We start from the raw sequence: 18,752 nt of genomic DNA, 5'->3' as shown, positions 1-18,752 counted from the left end.
AATGTTAATATCATAACTACTTCTGACTCAGTCCTGGATGCCAACTCAGTCAGTCAGCGTGGACTGTGAATGAACACCGGTCTGCAGGAACAGAGGCTACAATAACCTTCAACATTAGACCTGTACTTTTACTAGTATCATTAATTTGAACAGCACAGTTTGCTCTGAGAGGTTAGAGGATGCACTGCGGTATATCCTGGTTTATGCATGTGTTTCTGTTCCTTTTAACTTCCTCTGTATATCTAAATGGATCCTGCTTGGAATCAGGTAAGACCTTTCTTGTATGAAGTCAAAGGTCAACTCAAAGTTGTATAGTGTACATAGCAATTAACAGCCAGATGAAATGTATGATCTACACAGAAACAGATGGGATTGTTAAATTGAGAGCATGCCTATAAGTGAGCTAGCTATATGTTGTTTTAGCAGGCAGTAAACTTCCTCGGCCAATAATTGCTGAGCTGCAGGCTAATGTTGCTACACAGAGCCTTGTGGTGAAGTGGCTGGTCAATCACACTGGTTTAACAAGGGAAAGCGGTGATACTTATGAAATACAGGTCGGACGCACTGACAACCTCACTATCGTTCACAACGTGAGTAACAGTTCAGGCCATTTGTCCAATTGATTGATTATGTATGTGTTTGTTTCCAAGGAGAACCATTGTCTTGTATTACTGTATACAGTGCATTCGGAAAGTATTTAGAACCCTTGACTTTTTCCACATTTTGTTACATTACAGCCTTATTCTAAAATTGATTGTTTTTCTCCCTCATCAATCGACACACAATTCCTCATAATGACAACGCAAAAACAGGTTTTTAGATGGTTTTGCAAATGTAAAAAAAATATATTAAAAAAGAAGTATTGCATTTACGTAAGTATTCAGACCATTTACTCAGTACATTGTTAAAGCACCTTTGGCAGTGATTACAATCTTACATTTACATTTAAATGTAAATGTAAATTACAACCTCAATTCTTCTTGGGTGTGACACGACAAACTTGGAGCACCTGTATTTCGGGGGTTTCTCCCATTCCTCTCTGCAAATCCTCTCAAGCTCTGTCAGGTTAGATGGGGAGCGTCACTGCACAGCTATTTACAAGTCTCTCCAGAGATGTTAGATCGGGTTCAAGTCTGGGCTCTGGCTGGGTCACTCAAGGACATTCAGAAACTTGTCCCGAATTCACTCTTGCGTTGCCTTTTGCTGTGTGCTTAGGGTCGTTGTTCTATTGGAAGATTAATCTTCGCCCCAGTCTGAGGTCCTGAGCGCTCTGGAGCAAGTTTTCATCAAGGATCTCTCTGTACATTTCTCCGTTCATCTTTCTCTTCGATCCTGACGAGTCTCCCAGTCCCTGTCACTGAAAAACCTCCCCACAGCATGATGCTGCCAGCACCATGCTTCACCGTGACGCTTGGCATTCAGGCCAAAGAGTTCAATCTTGGTTTCATCAGACGAAAGAATCTTGTTTCTCATGTTCTGAGTCCTTCGGGTGCCTTTTGGCAAACAATTGGTAGTTACAGTCTTGTCTCATCGCTGCAACTCCGGTATGGACTCGGGAAAGGCGAAGGTCGCGAGCCATGCGTCCTCCAAAACACAACTCAACCAAGCTGCACTGCTTCTTGACACAATGCCCAATTAACCCGGAAGCCAGCTACACCAATGTGTCGGAAGAAACACCAGACACCTGTCGACCGTGTCAACGTGCATGCGCCTGGCCCGCCACAGAAGTCCCGAGAGCGAGATGGGACAAGAACATCCCTGCCGGCCAAACCATCCCTTAACCTGGACGACGCTGGGCCAATTGTGCGCCGCCGCATGGGTCTCCTGGTCGCCGCCGGCTGCGACAGAGCCTGGACTCGAACCAGGATCTCTAGTGGCACAGCTAGCACTGCAGCACCTTAGACCACTGCGCCACTCGGGAATCTCATTGTTGGTAATATCCCCAGATCTGTGCCTCGACACAATGCTGTCTCGGTCCTCTACTGACAATTCCTTCGAGCCCATGGCTTGGTTTTTGCTCTGACATGCACAGTCAACTGTGGGACCTTATATAGACAGGTGTGTGCCTTTCCAAATCATGTCCAATCAATTTAATCTACTACAGGTGGACTCCTATCAAGTTGTTGAAACATCTCAAGGATGATCAATGGAAACAGGATGCACCTGTTCTCAATTCCGAGTCTCATAGCAAAGAGTCTGAATACTTGTGTAAATATTTGCAAACATTTCTAAAAACCTGTTTTATTGTGTGTAGACTGATAAGGAAAATTTTATCAATTTTAGAATAAGGTTGTAACGTAACGAAATGTGGAAAAAGGGAAGGGGTCTGATTATTTTCCAAATCCACTGTATGTACACAGGAAAGGACTTGACAGCAAGACAATAAACAAATACATGACAAAAGGACAATAAACATGACAAGACAGTTAAAATCAATACTACCAATCAGATTTGACTGTTCTGTGTTTTCATGATTTGTTTCATTTCTGATTTCCATCATATAGAGTAAAGTGAGTAGCTGTCCTTTGGGTAGTGACTCTACGTTAACATGGACCTGGGTGTCTACTCTGCCTTTACAATGTGCTGACCATTCAATCAGAATACGACGTTTCTGCAGCCATGCAGACCCAAGTGACTGGAGCCAATGGAAGACAAATTATGGTGAGAAATGTAGTTGTTCATGTCTGTTAGTAAAGGCTATGCTTCTAACACTTGTCATGTTATCAGATCTGTGTGAGTTGCCATTTTTAAGAAAAGACCTCTTCCTTTTCCTCTTCTTTGTAACTATCATCTCGTCAAAGTTGCTCAATCAAGACTCTTGCTAGAGGCTGGGGATTTTTACTTGATTCATTTTGTCATATTTATGTAAAGGAGGCTAAACTAGTAAAGTTTAACCTCATCCCCAGGCTTATTGCACAAATGAATTGGACTGAAGTTTCATATTGTAACTTGAAATGTTTGTTTTGGGTATGCTTGGAAATAGTACAAAAATAAAATCATGTTAATTGGTGAAACAACAGACATGATAGGCCCAGGTCAAGCTACCATACAGCAGATAGGGTCACAGACCTGCTCACTGCAGCCTTGAGTAATGAGATATAGACTTGATTATGTCATGTTTAAAATCACATGGGTACATACATCATTCATATCAATATTTGTTACATTTGAATAAACATTTTAGGAAGAGTAGCCAGAATTGTTTTTAGCCCCCCTGGGGCTTGGACCCCTAATAATCTATATCTCCAACTTCCCCAACCAGGTGCCCAAGACACAGTGGACAGAGTTTGGAAAAAGACCAAGATGTTTCCCTACCAGCAGGTGTTAAAGGAGGGCTCCACTATATTGTTCTGCTGTGTCCCTCCTAGAGGCATCCACGTCACCAATATGACCTTCAACTCCACCACCAGCTACCCCCTGATCAACATCACTCACAGAGTCACAGCCATTGCTGTCCACAACCTAAACATCACACAAGCATCCGGCTCCGGGGTGTACTCCTGGTGTGAGGATACAACAGAGAAGAGGAACAACTACTGCTCCAACTTCATCAGCTGTTAGTATGGAGGAGTGTTTTCTCTCCCATCTTGACCTCTGTCATAAGGCCTTCATAGCAATGTTATAGCAGATTTAACAAACGTTAAAGCACTTCACATTGTCCTAGGCATATGTTAGCCGGGTCATTGTGGTGCCTTTTGGACCTCCTAACTTTTACGGAAAAATTATAAATACAATATATATATACAGTTGAAGTCAGAAGTTTACATACACTTAGGTTGAAGTCATTAACCTCTTGGAACTCCCCATCCCGGATCCGGGATCGTGACTAAAGCCTCAGGCTCATTAGCATAACGCAACGTTAACGATTTCTGAAAATCGCAAATAAAATGAAAATAATGCGTCTGCTCTCAAGCTTAGCCTTTTCTTAACAACACTGTCATCTCAGATTTTCAAAATATGCTTTTGAACCATAGAAATTGACTAATTTGTGTAAGAGTATGCAAAGCTAGCATAGCATTTTGAGTAGCATTTAGCACGCAACATTTTCACAAAAACCAGATAACCAAATAAATAAAATCATTTACCTTTGAAGAGCTTCTGATGTTTTCAATGAGGAGACTCTCAGTTACATACCAAATGCGCAGTTTTTCCTGAAAGCGTCTGTGTGTAGGAGAAATCGTTCCGTTTTCTACATTGCGTCTGGCTACCGAAACGAACCGAAAATTCAGTCACCTACAACGTAAAACTTTTCCGAATTAACTACATAATATCGACCGAAACATGGCAAACGTTGTTTGGAATCAATCCTCAAGGTGTTTTTTCACATATCTCTTCATTGATATATCGTTCGTGGAAGCTTGCTTTCCTCTCTGAATCCCATGGAAAAATACTGGCAGCTGACTTTTGCGCACCAATTTCGGCGCAGGACACCGGGCGGACACCTGGTAAATGTGGTCTCTTATGGTCAATCTTCCAATGATCTGCCTACAAATACGTCACAATGCTGCAGACACCTTGGGGAAACGACAGAAAGGGTTGATTCACTCCTCTCGCATTCACAGCCATATAAGGAGACAATGGAAAACAGAGCCTCAAAAATCCTGCTCTTTTCCTGGATGCCGTCTCATCTTGGTTTTGCCTGAAGCTCACGTTCTAGGGCACGCACAGAAAATATCTTGGTAGTTTTGGACACGTCAGAGTGTTTTCTTTCGAAAGCTATCAATTATATGCATAGTCGAGCATCTTTTTGTGTCTTGTTTAAAACGGGAACGTTTTTCATCCAAAAATGAAATAGCGCCCCCAGAGCATCAACAGGTTAAAACGTTTTTTTCAACCACTCCACACATTTCTTGTTAACAAACTATAGTTTTGGCAAGACAAAAAATAAAATTCCAACAACTGTTTACTGACAGATTATTTCACTTATAATTCACTGTATCACAATTCCAGTGGTTCAGAAGTTTACATACATACAAGTTGACTGTGCATTTAAACAGCTTGGAAAATTTGAGAAAATTACATCATGGTTTTAGAAGTTTCAGATAGACTAATTGACATAATTTGAGTCAATTGGAGGTGTGTACCTGTGGATATATTTCAAGGACTACCTTCAAACTCAGTTCCTCTTGGTTTGATATTGTGATGGGAAAATCAAAAGAAATTAGCCAAACCTCAGAAAAATAAATATAGACCTCCACAAGTCTGGTTCATCCTTGGGAGCAATATCCAAATTCCTGAAGGTACCACTTTCATCTGTACATACAATAGTACACAAGTATAAACACCATGGGACCATGCATCCGTCATACCGCTCAGGAAGGAGACGCATTCTGTCTACTTCAGATGAACGTACTTTGTGCAAATCAATCCCAGAACAAAGTGCAAATCAATCCCAGAACAATAGCAAAGGACCTTGTGAAGATGGTACAAAAGTATCTATATTCACAGTAAAACGAGTCATATATCAACATAACCTGAAAGGCCACTCAGCAAGAACGAAGCCACTGTTTCCAAACCGCCATAAAAAAAGCCAGTCTACGGATTTCAACTGCATATGGGGACAAAGATCATACTTTTTTGGGAGAAATTACTTCTGGTCTGATGAAACAAAAATAGAACTGTTTGGCCATAATGACCATCGTTATGTTTGGAGGAAAAGGGGAGGCTTGCAAGCCTAAGAATACCATCCAAACAGTGAAGCATGGAGGTGACAGCATCATGTTCTGAGGGTGCTTTGCTGCGGGAGAGACTGGTGCACTTCACAAAATAGATGGCTTCATGAGGACAGAAAATTACATTTACATTTAAGTCATTTAGGAGACGCTCTTATCCAGAGCGACTTACAAATTGGTGAATAAATTATGTAGATATATTAAAACAACATCTCAAGACATCAGTCAGGAAGTTAATGCTTGGTCACAAATGGGTCTTCCAAATGGACAATGACCCCAAGCATATTTCCAAAGTTGTGGCAAAATGGCTTAAGGACAACAAAGTCAAGGTATTGGAGTGGCCATCACAAAGCCCTGACCTCAATCCCATAGAAAACTTGTGGGCAGAACTGAAAAGCGTGTGAGCAAGGAGGCCTACAAACCTTACTCAGATACAACAACTCTGTCAGTAGGAATGGGCCAAAAATCACACATCTTATTGTGGGAAGCTTGTGGAAGGCTACCCAAAACGTTTGACCCAAGTTAAATAATTTAAAGGCAGTGCTACCAAATACTAATTGAGTGTATGTAAACTTCTGACCGACTGGGAATGTGACAAAATAAATAAAAGCTGAAATAAATAATTCTCTCTACTATTATGCTGACATTTCACATTCTTAAAATAAAGTGGTGATCCAAACTGACCTTACTAGGATTAAATGTCAGGAATTGTGAAAAACTGAGTTTAATGTATTTGGTTCAGGTGTATGTAAACTTAAGGACTTCAACTGTATGTATATATATATATATATATATATTATATATAATTCTGTCGGAAAAGGACATGTTTGAAATTTAGAAAAACATGTTGGTCAAACACATAAATCCTAATAATTATAGGCAGATTATTTATTTTTTATTTTTTATTTCACCTTTATTTAACCAGGTAGGCTAGTTGAGAACAAGTTCTCATTTACAACTGCGACCTGGCCAAGATAAAGCATAGCAGTGTGAACAGACAACACAGAGTTACACATGGAGTAAACAATAAACAAGTCAATAACACAGTAGAAAAAAGAGAGTCTATATACATTGTGTGCAAAAGGCATGAGGAGGTAGGCAAATAATTACAATTTTGCAGATTAACACTGGAGTGATAAATGATCAGATGGTCATGTACAGGTAGAGATATTGGTGTGCAAAAGAGCAGAAAAGTAAATAAATAAAAACAGTATGGGGATGAGGTAGGTAAAATTGGGTGGGCTATTTACCGATCGACTATGTACAGCTGCAGCGATCGGTTACCTGCTCAGATAGCAGATGTTTGAAGTTGGTGAGGGAGATAAAAGTCTCCAACTTCAGGGATTTTTGCAATTCGTTCCAGTCACAGGCAGCAGAGAACTGGAACGAAAGGCGGCCAAATGAGGTGTTGGCTTTAGGGATGATCAGTGAGATCACCTGCTGGAGCGCGTGCTACGGGTGGGTGTTGCCATCGTGACCAGTGAACTGAGATAAGGCAGAGCTTTACCTAGCATGGACTTGTAGTTGACCTGGAACCAGTGGGTCTGGCGACAAATATGTAGCGAGGGCCAGCCGACTAGAGCATACAGGTCGCAGTGGTGGGTGGTATAAGGTGCTTTAGTGACAAAACGGATGGCACTGTGATAAACTGCATCCAGTTTGCTGAGGAGAGTGTTGGAAGCTATTTTGTAGATGACGTCGCCGAAGTCGAGGATCGGTAGGATAGTCAGTTTTACTAGGGTAAGTTTGGTGGCGTGAGTGAAGGAGGCTTTGTTGCGGAATAGAAAGCCGACTCTAGATTTGATTTTCGATTGGAGATGTTTGATATGAGTCTGGAAGGAGAGTTTACAGTCTAGCCAGACCCCTAGGTACTTATAGATGTCCACATATTCAAGGTCGGAACATTAAACATTGACCATCAGATATTTCCTCCATGTTAGGGACATACACTAACTATCTGAATGTACAGCTAGATTTAGATTTTCTAAGACATCAAATGTCCCTTAACCCATAACACTAATTTTTCCCCCTTAAAATAATTATAAAACAATGATTATTGAGTGAAATGTATGCTATTATCAGAACCAGCCTATTTTTCTCAAATAATAGTGAATAACAAAAGAACTTGGTCAACCTTTTTACATGTTCAGTTGACCTCTTCTATCTCTACAAGTTGCCAGAAAAAAAACTTGGTGGGACTACCATCTGCATCAAAACTATGAAATAACACATGGAATCATGTAGTATCCAAAAAAGTGTGAAACAAATCAAATGTTTCTTGGCCCAAGCAAGTCTCTTCTTATTATTGGTGTCAGTTTGTAGCTGTTTCTTTGCAGCAATTCTACCATGAAGGCCTGATTCACACAGTCTCCCCTGAACAGTTGATGTTGAGATGTGTCTGTTACTTGAACTCTGTGAATCATTTATTTCTGAGGCTGCTAACTTGTCTTCTGAAGCAGAGTTAATGCTGGATCTTCCATTCCTGTGGTGGTCCTCATGAGAGCCAGTTTCATCATAGCGCTTGATGGTTTTTGTGACTTCAAATGTTCCGGATGGACTGACCTTCATGTCTTAAAGTAATGATGGACTGTCATTTCTCTTTGCTTATTCGAGCTGTTTTTTACATAATATGGGCTTTGTCTTTTACCATTTTATTTTTACTAAATACCACCCCTACCTTGTCAAAACAGAACTGATTGACTCAAATGCATTATGAATGAAAGAAATTCCACAAATGAACTTTTAACAAGGCGTACCTGTTAATTGAAATGCATTCCAGAATGCCAAGAGTGTGCAATGCTGTCATCAAGAAAAGGTTGGCCACTTTGAAAAATTTCATTTAAAATATATTTAGATTTAACACTTTTTTGGTTACTACACCGAATCAAACTTTATTTGTCACATGCTCCTAATACCAGAAGTGTAGACTTTAACGTGAAACTTACAAGCCCTTAACCAAACAGTGCAGTTCAAGAAGAGTTAAGAAAATATTTACCAAGTAGACTCAAGTAAAAAATAAAGTAACACAATAAGAAAAACAATAACGAGGCCATATACAGGGGGCACCGGTACTGAGTCAGTGTTCAGGGGTACAGGTTAGTTGAGGTAATTCATTGGTTATTACTGCATTGTTGGAACTAGAAGCACAATCATTTCGCTACACTAGCATTAACATCTGCTAACCATGTGTATGTGACAAATACATTTGATTTGATTTGGATTTGATTTACATGTAGTTGGGGGTGAAGTGACTATGCGTAGATAATATACACACAGCGATAATAAACAGTGAGTAGCAGCAGTGTACAAAAGGAAGGGGGTCAATGTAAATTGTCCGGTGGTGATTTATTTGTTCAGCAGTCTTATGGCTTGGGGGTAGAAGCTGTTGTGGAGCCTTTTGGTCCTAGACGTTGTGCTCCGGTACCTCTTGCCGTGCGGTAGCAGAGAAAACAGTCTACTGGAGTCTCTGACAATTTTATGGGTTCGCCCCAATTCTCGCCCCGAGAATTGAACCCTGTGGTACCCCCATAGAGACTGCCAGAGGTCCGGACAACAGGCCCTCCGATTTGACACACAGAACTTTGTCTGTGAAGTAGTTGGTGAACCAGGCGAGGCAGTCATTTGAGAAAACAAGGCTATTCAGTCTGCTGATACAAATACGTTGATTGACAGAGTCGAAAGCCTTGGCCAGGTCGATGAAGATGGCTGCACAGTACTGTCTTTTATTGATGGCGTGGCTGAGGTGCACCTGTGACCAGCTCGGAAAACGGATTGCACAGTGGAAAAGGTACGGTGGGATTCGAAATGTTCAGTGATCTGTTTATTAACTTGGCTTTCGAAGACTTTAGAAAGGCAAGGCAGGATGGATATAGATCTATAACAGTTTGGGCCTAGAGTGTCACCCCCTTTGAAGAGGGGGATGACCGCGGCAGCTTTCCAAACTTTAGGGATCTCAGACGATACGAAAGAGAGGTTGAACAGGCTGGTAATAGGGATTGCAACAATGGCGGGGATCATTTTAGACAGAGAGGGTCCAGATTCTCTTGCCCTGCTGATTTGTACGGGTCCAGGTTTTGCAGCTCTTTCAGAACATCTGCTATCTGGTTTTGGGTGAAGGAGAAGCTGGGGAGGCTCAGACAAGTTGCTGCGGGGGGTGCGGAGCTGTTGACCGGAGTTGGGGTAGCCAGGTGGAAAGCCTGGCCAGTCGTAGAGAAATGCTTATTGAAATTTTCGATTATCATGGATTTATCAGTGGTGATCATGTTACCTAGCTTCAGTACAGTGGGCAGCTGGAAGGAGGTGCTCTTGTTCTCTATGGACTTTACAGTGTTCCAAAACTTTTTGGACTTAGAGCTAGAGGATGCAAATTTGTGTTTGAAAAAGCTAGCCTTTGCTTTCCTGACTGACTGTGTGTATTGGTTCCTGACTTCCATGAGCAGCTGCATATCACGGGGACTATTCGATGCTATTGCAGTCCGCCACAGGATGTTTTTGTGCTGGTCAATGGCAGTCAGGTGTGGAGTGAACCAAGGGCTATATCTGTTCTTAGTTCGACATTTTTTGAAAGGGGCATGCTTATTTAAGATGGTGAGGAAATTACTTTTGAAGAACGACCAGGCATCCTCTACTGACAGGATGAGGTCAATATCCTTCCAGGATACCAGGGCCAGGTCGATTAGAAAGGCCTGCTCGCAGAAGTGTTTTGGGGATCATTTGACAGTGATGAGGGGTAGTCGTTTGACCGTGGACCAATAGCGGATGTAAACAATGAGGCAGTAATCGCTGAGATCCTGGGTGAAAACAGCAGAGGTGTATTTGGAGGGCAAGTTGGTCAGGATGATATCTATGAAGGTGCCCAGGTTTATGAATTTAGGGTTGTACCTGGTGGGTTCCTTGATAATGTGTGTGAGATTGAGGGCATCTATCATAGATTGTAGGACTGCTGGGGTGTTAAGCATATCCCAGTTTAGGTCACCTAACAGAACGAACTCTGAAGATAGATGAGGGGCAATCAATTCACATATGGTGTCCAGGGCATAGCTAAGAGCTGAAGGGGGTCTATATCAGGCAGCAACAGTGAGGGACTTATTTCTGGAGAGATTAATTTTAAAAATTAGAAGCTCAAACTGTTTGGGCATAGACCTGGAAAGTATGACAGAACTTTGCAAGCTATCTCTGCAGTAGATTGCAACTCCTCCCCCTTTGGCAGTTCTATCTTGACGGAAAATTTTGTAGTTGGGTATGTAAATCTCAGAATTTTTTGTGGCCTTCCTAAGCCAGGATTCAGACATGCCAAGGACATCAGGGTTGGTTACAGAGCTTACGGCAAGTATCAGGTGGAGTTGTGGATTCTAGCCGTGTTGGGGGTAGAGTCCGGGAGGCAACGGTTGAGTAGCCGGGTGATCACATTGTTGGCCGGGTGGTGGGCCTGGCTCAGGGCTAGCTTCGGGGCTGGGTCACTCGGTGGCAGCTAGCTAGCTGTGATGATCAGGAGTAATGGTCCAGGGTTTACGGCAGGAATTAGGGGCTGTATTGGAGAGAAAACTGTCCGAGGCTGGCAGGTATTATCCAGGCTAAAAAAACGTCTGGTGCCAGTGCAGAAGGTAAAGGATGCTAGCGATGGCTAACAATGAGTAAATAGCTAGTAGCTAATTAGCTGGTTAGCCTCTGATGGCTAGCTTCTGATTGAGGTTCTGGCTATATGGTCTTTAAAAAATAGCGGATCCGTGTCACATTGAGTGAGGCAGGTTACCGGAAGGTATATTTAATTTGTAAAATAAATTGAAATGTATACAAAAAAGACGAAAAATAAGAAAAGTAACTGAGAGGACAACAAACCACGTCTGCACTGCTACCCCATCTTGGAAATAAGTTAGTCCTAAATATTTCAAAAACTTAAAGCATTGTATTTGGGACAAATCATTCACTAAACCCTAAACCTCAACTAAATCTTGTAATGAATAATGTGGAAATTAAGCAAGTTGAGGTGACTAAACTGCTTGGAGTAACCCTGGATTGTCAACTGTCATGGTCCAAAACAATTGATACAACAGTAGCTAAGATGGTGAGATGTCCATAATAAATCCCTGCTCTGCATTAACAGCACTATCAACAAGGCAGGTCCTACACGCTCTAGTTTTGTCGCACCTGGACCACTGTTCAGTCGTGTGATCAGGTGCCACAAAGAGGGATTTAGGACAATTGCAATTGGCTCAGAACAGGTTAACACGGCTGGCCCTTGGATGCACACAGAGAGTTAACAAGTCAATCTCTCCAGGCTCAAAGTGGAAGAGATATTGACTTCATCACTACTTGTATTTGTGGGAGGCATTGACATGTTGAATGCGCCGAGCTGTCTGTTTGAAATACTGGCACACAGCTCAGACACCCATACATACCCCACAAATCATGCCACCAGAGGTCTCTTCACAGTCCTCAAGTCCAGAGCATACTATGGGAGATGCACTGTACTACATAGTCAGAACTTTATTCCACATCAAGTAACTCATGCAAGCAATAAAATTTAATTTAAAATACAGATCAAAACACACCTTATAGAACAGAGGGGTCTGTGAAGCAACATAAACATAGGCACAGACACATGCATACAAACACACAATAACATGCAGTATGCACTATACACACATGGACACCTGAATTTAGTGTTGTAGATATGTGGTAGTAGAGTAGGGGCCTGAGGGCCCACACTTAATGTGTTGTGAAATCTGTTGTGAATGTATTGTACTGTTTTAGCTTTACCCCAAAAAGAGTAGCTCCTACTTTGCCAGCAGCTAATGGGGATCCATAATAAATACAAATACAAAGAGTACTGTTAGCTAGCTAGTGAACATTAGCTTGCTGGCTCGCAAGCTAACGTTGCAAGTATAATCTGTGTAGTAATATTATTTGATTCTCAGAAATCTATTTGCATTGCTTATAAGGGCACAAGGCGAGACCCAGATGCAGACATGGGAGGCAGGTGGTCTGAGTCTTTGATATTTATTAATCAATCCAAAAGGGGTAGGCAAGAGAATGGTCGTTGACAGGCAAAAGGTCAAAACCCGTTCAGAGTCCAGGAGGTACAGAGTGGCAGGCAGGCTCGAGGTTAGGGCAGGCAGAATGGTCAGGCAGGCGGGCACGGAGTCCAGAAAACAGGCAAGGGTCAAAACCGGGAGGACTAGCAAAAAGAGAATAGAAGCAGGAGTACGGGAAAACGCGCTGGTTGACTTGAAAGACATACAAGACGAACTGGCACAGAGAGATAGGAAACACAGGGATAAATACACCAGGGAAAATAAGCGACGCCTGGAGTGGGTGGAGACGATCACAAGGACGGGTGAAAGAGTTCAGAGTATGACATTGCTTGTTGTAGCCTAATGTTAGCTAGCTTGCTAAAACTGAACCTCATTGGTTAGCTTTAGCTACATGCAAAATCATACTCCAGCATTTCATGCATGGTAGCTAGCTATGACACTCCATTTGTACTGTAGCTATGGGTTGGGATTTTGGTTCATTATGGCTGGGGGGCAGTATTGAGTAGCTTAGATTAATAAGTTGCCCAAAGTAAACGGCCTGCTCCTCAGTCTCAGTTGCTAATATATGCATATTATTATTAGTATTGGATAGAAAACACTCTAAAGTTTCTAAAACTGTTTGAATGATGTCTGTGAGTATAACATAACTCATATGGTAGGCAAAAACCTGAGGAGAAATCAAAACAGGAAGTGAGAAATCTGAGCTTGGTATGTATTCACCACAGTTCCCATTGAAATCCCCTTGAGATATTAATGATGTTGCACTTCCTAGGGCTTCCACTAGATGTCAACCGTCTATAGAAATTTGAATGAGACTTGTACTGTGTTGTGGGACTGAATGAGAGCAGAATCTATCAGGTGACTGGCAGTCAGCCATTTTCTGATCACGCGCATTCCTCATGGTATCATCAAGACACACAGGAATACTCCAGTTGGAAGTTTATTGAAGCTATATGTTAAAAACATCCTAATGATTGATTCTGTACTTAGTTTGAAACGTTTTTTCGACCTGTAATATAACTTTTTGAAGTTTTTGTCCGACCTCACGTTGACCAGAATGAGCGTTTGGATATGTATACCAAACGTGCTAACAAAAGAGGGTATTTGGACATAAATAACGGACATTATCGAACAAAACAAACATTTATTGTGGACCTGCGATTCCTGGAGTGATTTCTGATGAAGATCATCAAAGGTAAGGGAATATTTATCATGTAATTTCTTGTTTATGTTGACGCCAACATGGCGGCTATTGTAACTCTTTTTCTGAGCGCTGTCTCAGATTATTGCATGGTTTGCTTATTCCGTAAAGTTTGCATTAAGGAGAGGTATATCTATAATTCCATGTGTATAACAGTATTTCTGTTGAATGATGTGACTATACAAAATCACTGGATGTTTATGTAACTAGTGAATGTAATGCGCCAATGTAAACTCATATTTTGATAAATATGAACTTTATCAAACAAAACATACATGTATTGTGTAACATGAAGTCCTATGAGTGTCCTCTGATGAAGATCATCAAAGGTTAGTGATTAATTTGATCTCTATTTGTGCTTTCTGTGACTGCCATCTTTGGCTGGAAAAAAATGGCTGTGTTTATTGTTGTTTGGTGGTGCCCTAACATAATCGTTTGTGGTGCTTTTGCTGTAAAGCATATTTGCATCGGACACTGTGGTGGGATTAACAACAAGATAACCTTTAAAATGGTATAAAATACATGTATGTTTGAGGAATTTTAATTATGAGACTTTTGATGTTTTGAATTTGGCGCCCTGCACTTTCACTGGCTGTTGTCATATCAATCCCGTTAAGTGTTAAGAGAGCTAGCTAGCTACATGTCTAAACAAAAGACATCCCATCAAGTTAGCCAGTTGTGTCTGGGGGTGATTACGGCCATCTACTGTATTCATGGACATGTGTACATGTCTAAACAATAGTGAGTGGGTGGTTATAGCATTTCTTTCACATGACCAATCAATGTCTGGGTAAGCATCATCTAATAATTATAAAATATTTATATCGTATTTTTATCTGGACACTTTCAAAATCAGATTAGGATATAGGCCAAGGACTAGATAAAGTATATTTTTACCTTAAAGCACTTTTAGTCTTGAAAGCTTTGGTTGTTTACTACACTACCTTAGTCACTCTGTTTAGCCTGACATGAATCCTTAAAGAGATGGGTGGGGCTAAGTCTTAAGAGGGTGTTAACAATGCTGAATAGGTGTAAACAAAGAGCAGCTTTCCGGTAGATGTACCAAAACATTCAAGGGGGGCTATTTTTTTATTAAAGGATTTACTACAAACTCACAGGGTGGAAAGTGAAATCAAAGACACACAGAAAATCTTAAATATAATAATAATAAATACAATAATCATGAAAAAAGGATCATAAGAGAGATTTTAAGTAGGATTATAAAAAATTACTAAAGATTTTGAATATTATATTTTGAATGGCTTATTTCTCATAATTTAGAAGTTGATGAATAGCGGGGACGTGGCAAAAATGCCTTCGTCCACTAAAAACAAAATGCATCAAATTCTATTTGAGATCCATAGCTTTTTGTTTTATGCTGAACGACACCTAATTTTATATTTAAAGGCCTTTGGAATCCACATTTACACTAAATAAGAGGTGATATTTCCTGGGGACAGAAAAGGTACTGGATTGTAGGAATGACCTAGTCAAGTAAATACGTTTCATGACTGTGTTAAGTCAGTTGCTCCATTCTAATTCCACATACGCCAATGCAGGCGGTCTTTCCAAACAGCTCTTACACATAAGGGCATTATTATAATTTGCACAATTTCAAACTTCATAGTTTGGATACATATATACATACACAGGAAATCACGTTTTTGACTGCACTGGGCCTTTAAGACAACTTAATTAAGCAAGAACATACATTTCTTCAATTTTTTTTACTTTTTCTAGTTCACCTCACCATTACTTTATGTTTGTGATCTAGTTTCTCCCCAGAGGCCGGAGAACCTGAGCTGCGGGACTGAGGACATGAGAACTGTTATCTGCACCTGGAACCCTGGTAGACCTGCTAACCTGTATGAACCCTACAAACGCACACACACCCTTCACATAAAGTGAGTCCACACACACACACATGCACACACACACACACACACACACACAAACTTGTATAGCTCCACCCACCAGCTTCCTCTGGTGTTCTCTCTCTCAACAGATTATTAGCACGTGGAGGCATAATGATCATACTGTGTCAGACACATCTCTTACCTCTCTCTCCACTGTGTTTGTGCAGGAACACTGTTGAGGATCCTATCAAGTGTGGTGAGTGGTTCTGCAGGTTCCAGGCTGTCCCAGGCTTAGAGTGGTATCATGTCTCAGTGGTAGTCAAAAACCAGCTAGGAGAGGAGAAACAAAGCTACAGCTTCAACATCACTGACAGAGGTGAGGACAGGAAATACTGAGATAAATGTCATACAGCTCTTATATTACAACACTGTTTATGGCTAACATTCGATGAGTAATGTTGGTGTGCACACACAACATTGGAAAAAAGTCTCCATTTGCTCCTATACCACCTTTAGTGTCACAATGTTTTGATCATCAGTGGTATCTAGATCTATTGTATTTGCATGCTGTGTGTGTGAAGTGTTCCCAGTCCCAGAGGGAGTGAAAGTGAGTCCAGGGGTGACTGAAGCCAACGTGTCCTGGGTTGTGAGGGGGAACCTGTCTGGGGTGGAGCTCTTCTGCCAGGTCACAGCAGACCCAGTAGAGCCTAGGAGACCGACACACCTGGCTGAAGCAGCAGACCTACAGAGCACATCCATGGTGAGAAAAACAATCATTGACAGGTGACAAAATGTAATTATCAATATAGCTCACACTAGCTCATCAGCTCAACTGTTTTCCATTGCAAAATGTTTTGCTGCAGTTTGCATTAATGAATGTTCCACATGGGTCTGATATAAACCCAGTGACATTCTGTCTTGTGGCTGTGTTAGCATCAGGTGTGCAATGGAGGCTCGGACGAACGTTGTGATGTCAGCCTGAAGCAGCTCTCGCCCAACACCCGTTATGCCACCAGGGCGCGCTGTGCTGTGAGAGGGAACCTAGAGGGAGAGTGGACACAACCCACGCACTTCACTACCTGTGAGTCCTATCATAGTGGAGTGGTGAAGTTATTTCTTTTTGAAGGTTTATTGATGGGTTGATGAACCCACTTCCTGCTTCTTTGTTCAGACCCCCTGGTGAGGCTGGATGTGTGGAGGAGGGTCAGATTGCTGTCCCATGGTCAGCGCAATGTCACTCTGCTCTGGACCCCGGTGAGGCCTTACTGCTGGATGATAAAGGAGAGGAGACAAGAAGAAAAAGACAGTTCAGATTATTGGTTTATTGAGTGTTGAACCCGGTCTTACATTGTGCTGATCAAATCTCAGCACATGAACATCTCTCTCTTTCTCCTCAGCAATTAAGTGGCTCGGCATCTAGTGTTAAAATCCAGGGCTACAAGGTACGCTGGAGGCAGGAGGGGTGCCAGTGGATCCTGTGGAAGGACAGAGAGCAGACACAGACTGAGATCTCCATTGGCCCAGGGCAATGTGACATGATCATCCAGGCTGTTATTCAGCCTGGCTCCTCCCCCCCAGGCCACATCACCATACCTCCGGTGGAGAGAAAAGGTCAGTTATCAACACGTGTGGCAATAGAGGGCTCGCAGTTGCATCACAAATCAACTAGCAAACACACCAGGCGCCATGTTGGATGACTAGAGTCAATATGGTGGAAGTCCTCCAATCGTCTACAGAATAGCTGCGTTTTGCTACCACCGGAAATTTCTGGAAGATTGCCTTTTATTTCATCTCTCTAAGGACCCAGAAAACAGAGGCAGTAGGAGAACCTATTCAAGTAAGTAAATATATATATATATATATACAGTGCCTTGCGAAAGTATTCGGCCCCCTTGAACTTTGCGACCTTTTGCCACATTTCAGGCTTCAAACATAAAGATATAAAACTGTATTTTTTTGTGAAGAATCAACAACAAGTGGGACACAATCATGAACTGGAACAACATTTATTGGATATTTCAAACTTTTTTAACAAATCAAAAACTGAAAAATTGGGCGTGCAAAATTATTCAGCCCCCTTAAGTTAATACTTTGTAGCATCACCTTTTGCTGCGATTACAGCTGTAAGTCACTTGGGGTATGTCTCTATCAGTTTTGCACATCGAGAGACTGAAATGTTTTCCCATTCCTCCTTGCAAACCAGCTCGAGCTCAGTGAGGTTGGATGGAGAGCATTTGTGAACAGCAGTTTTCAGTTCATTCCACAGATTCTCGATTGGATTCAGGTCTGGACTTTGACTTGGCCATTCTAACACCTGGATATGTTTATTTTTGAACCATTCCATTGTAGATTTTTCTTTATGTTTTGGATCATTGTCTTGTTGGAAGACAAATCTCCATCCCAGTCTCAGGTCTTTTGCAGACTCCATCAGGTTTTCTTCCAGAATGGTCCTGTATTTGGCTCCATCCATCTTCCCATCAATTTTAACCATCTTCCCTGTCCTTGCTGAAGAAAAGCAGGCCCAAACCATGATGCTGCCACCACCATGTTTGATAGTGGGTATGGTGTGTTCAGTGTGATGAGCTATGTTGCTTTTACGCCAAACATAACGTTTTGCATTGTTGCCAAAAAGTTCAATTTTGGTTTCATCTGACCAGAGCACCTTCTTCCACATGTTTGGTGTGTCTCCCAGGTGGCTTGTGGCAAACTTTAAAAGACACTTTTTATGGATATCTTTAAGAAATGGCTTTCTTCTTGCCACTCTTCCATAAAGGCCAGATTTGTGCAATATACGACTGATTGTTGTCCTATGGACAGAGTCTCCCACCTCAGCTGTAGATCTCTGCAGTTCATCCAGAGTGATCATGGGCCTCTTGGCTGCATCTCTGATCAGTCTTCTCCTTGTATGAGCTGAAAGTTTAGCGGGACGGCCAGGTCTTGGTAGATTTGCAGTGGTCTGATACTCCTTCCATTTCAATATTATCGCTTG

The 18,752-nt window shown here is 41.7% G+C and overlaps 1 protein-coding gene across 1 annotated transcript in view; it reads left to right on the top strand.

Annotated features, from left to right (window-relative positions):
• The first annotated feature begins 63 nt into the window (after window positions 1–63).
• Window positions 64–18,752, top strand: part of osmr (oncostatin M receptor) — a 39,307-nt gene continuing 20,618 nt past the window's right edge. The window contains exons 1-10 of the mRNA XM_064974674.1: window positions 64–267; window positions 424–590; window positions 2,505–2,661; window positions 3,263–3,556; window positions 15,682–15,811; window positions 15,991–16,139; window positions 16,345–16,523; window positions 16,697–16,844; window positions 16,935–17,017; window positions 17,161–17,374. Of these exons, the coding sequence (XP_064830746.1) occupies window positions 180–267; window positions 424–590; window positions 2,505–2,661; window positions 3,263–3,556; window positions 15,682–15,811; window positions 15,991–16,139; window positions 16,345–16,523; window positions 16,697–16,844; window positions 16,935–17,017; window positions 17,161–17,374 (1,609 nt within the window). The 5' untranslated portion in view covers window positions 64–179. The remainder of the gene's footprint in view (window positions 268–423; window positions 591–2,504; window positions 2,662–3,262; window positions 3,557–15,681; window positions 15,812–15,990; window positions 16,140–16,344; window positions 16,524–16,696; window positions 16,845–16,934; window positions 17,018–17,160; window positions 17,375–18,752) is intronic.

The sequence above is a fragment of the Oncorhynchus masou genome, chromosome 1 (assembly GCF_036934945.1).
Source record: "Oncorhynchus masou masou isolate Uvic2021 chromosome 1, UVic_Omas_1.1, whole genome shotgun sequence".
NCBI lineage: Eukaryota > Metazoa > Chordata > Actinopteri > Salmoniformes > Salmonidae > Oncorhynchus > Oncorhynchus masou.
Note: the sequence above shows the minus strand (reverse complement) of the source record. Positions and strands in the feature narration are given on the sequence as shown.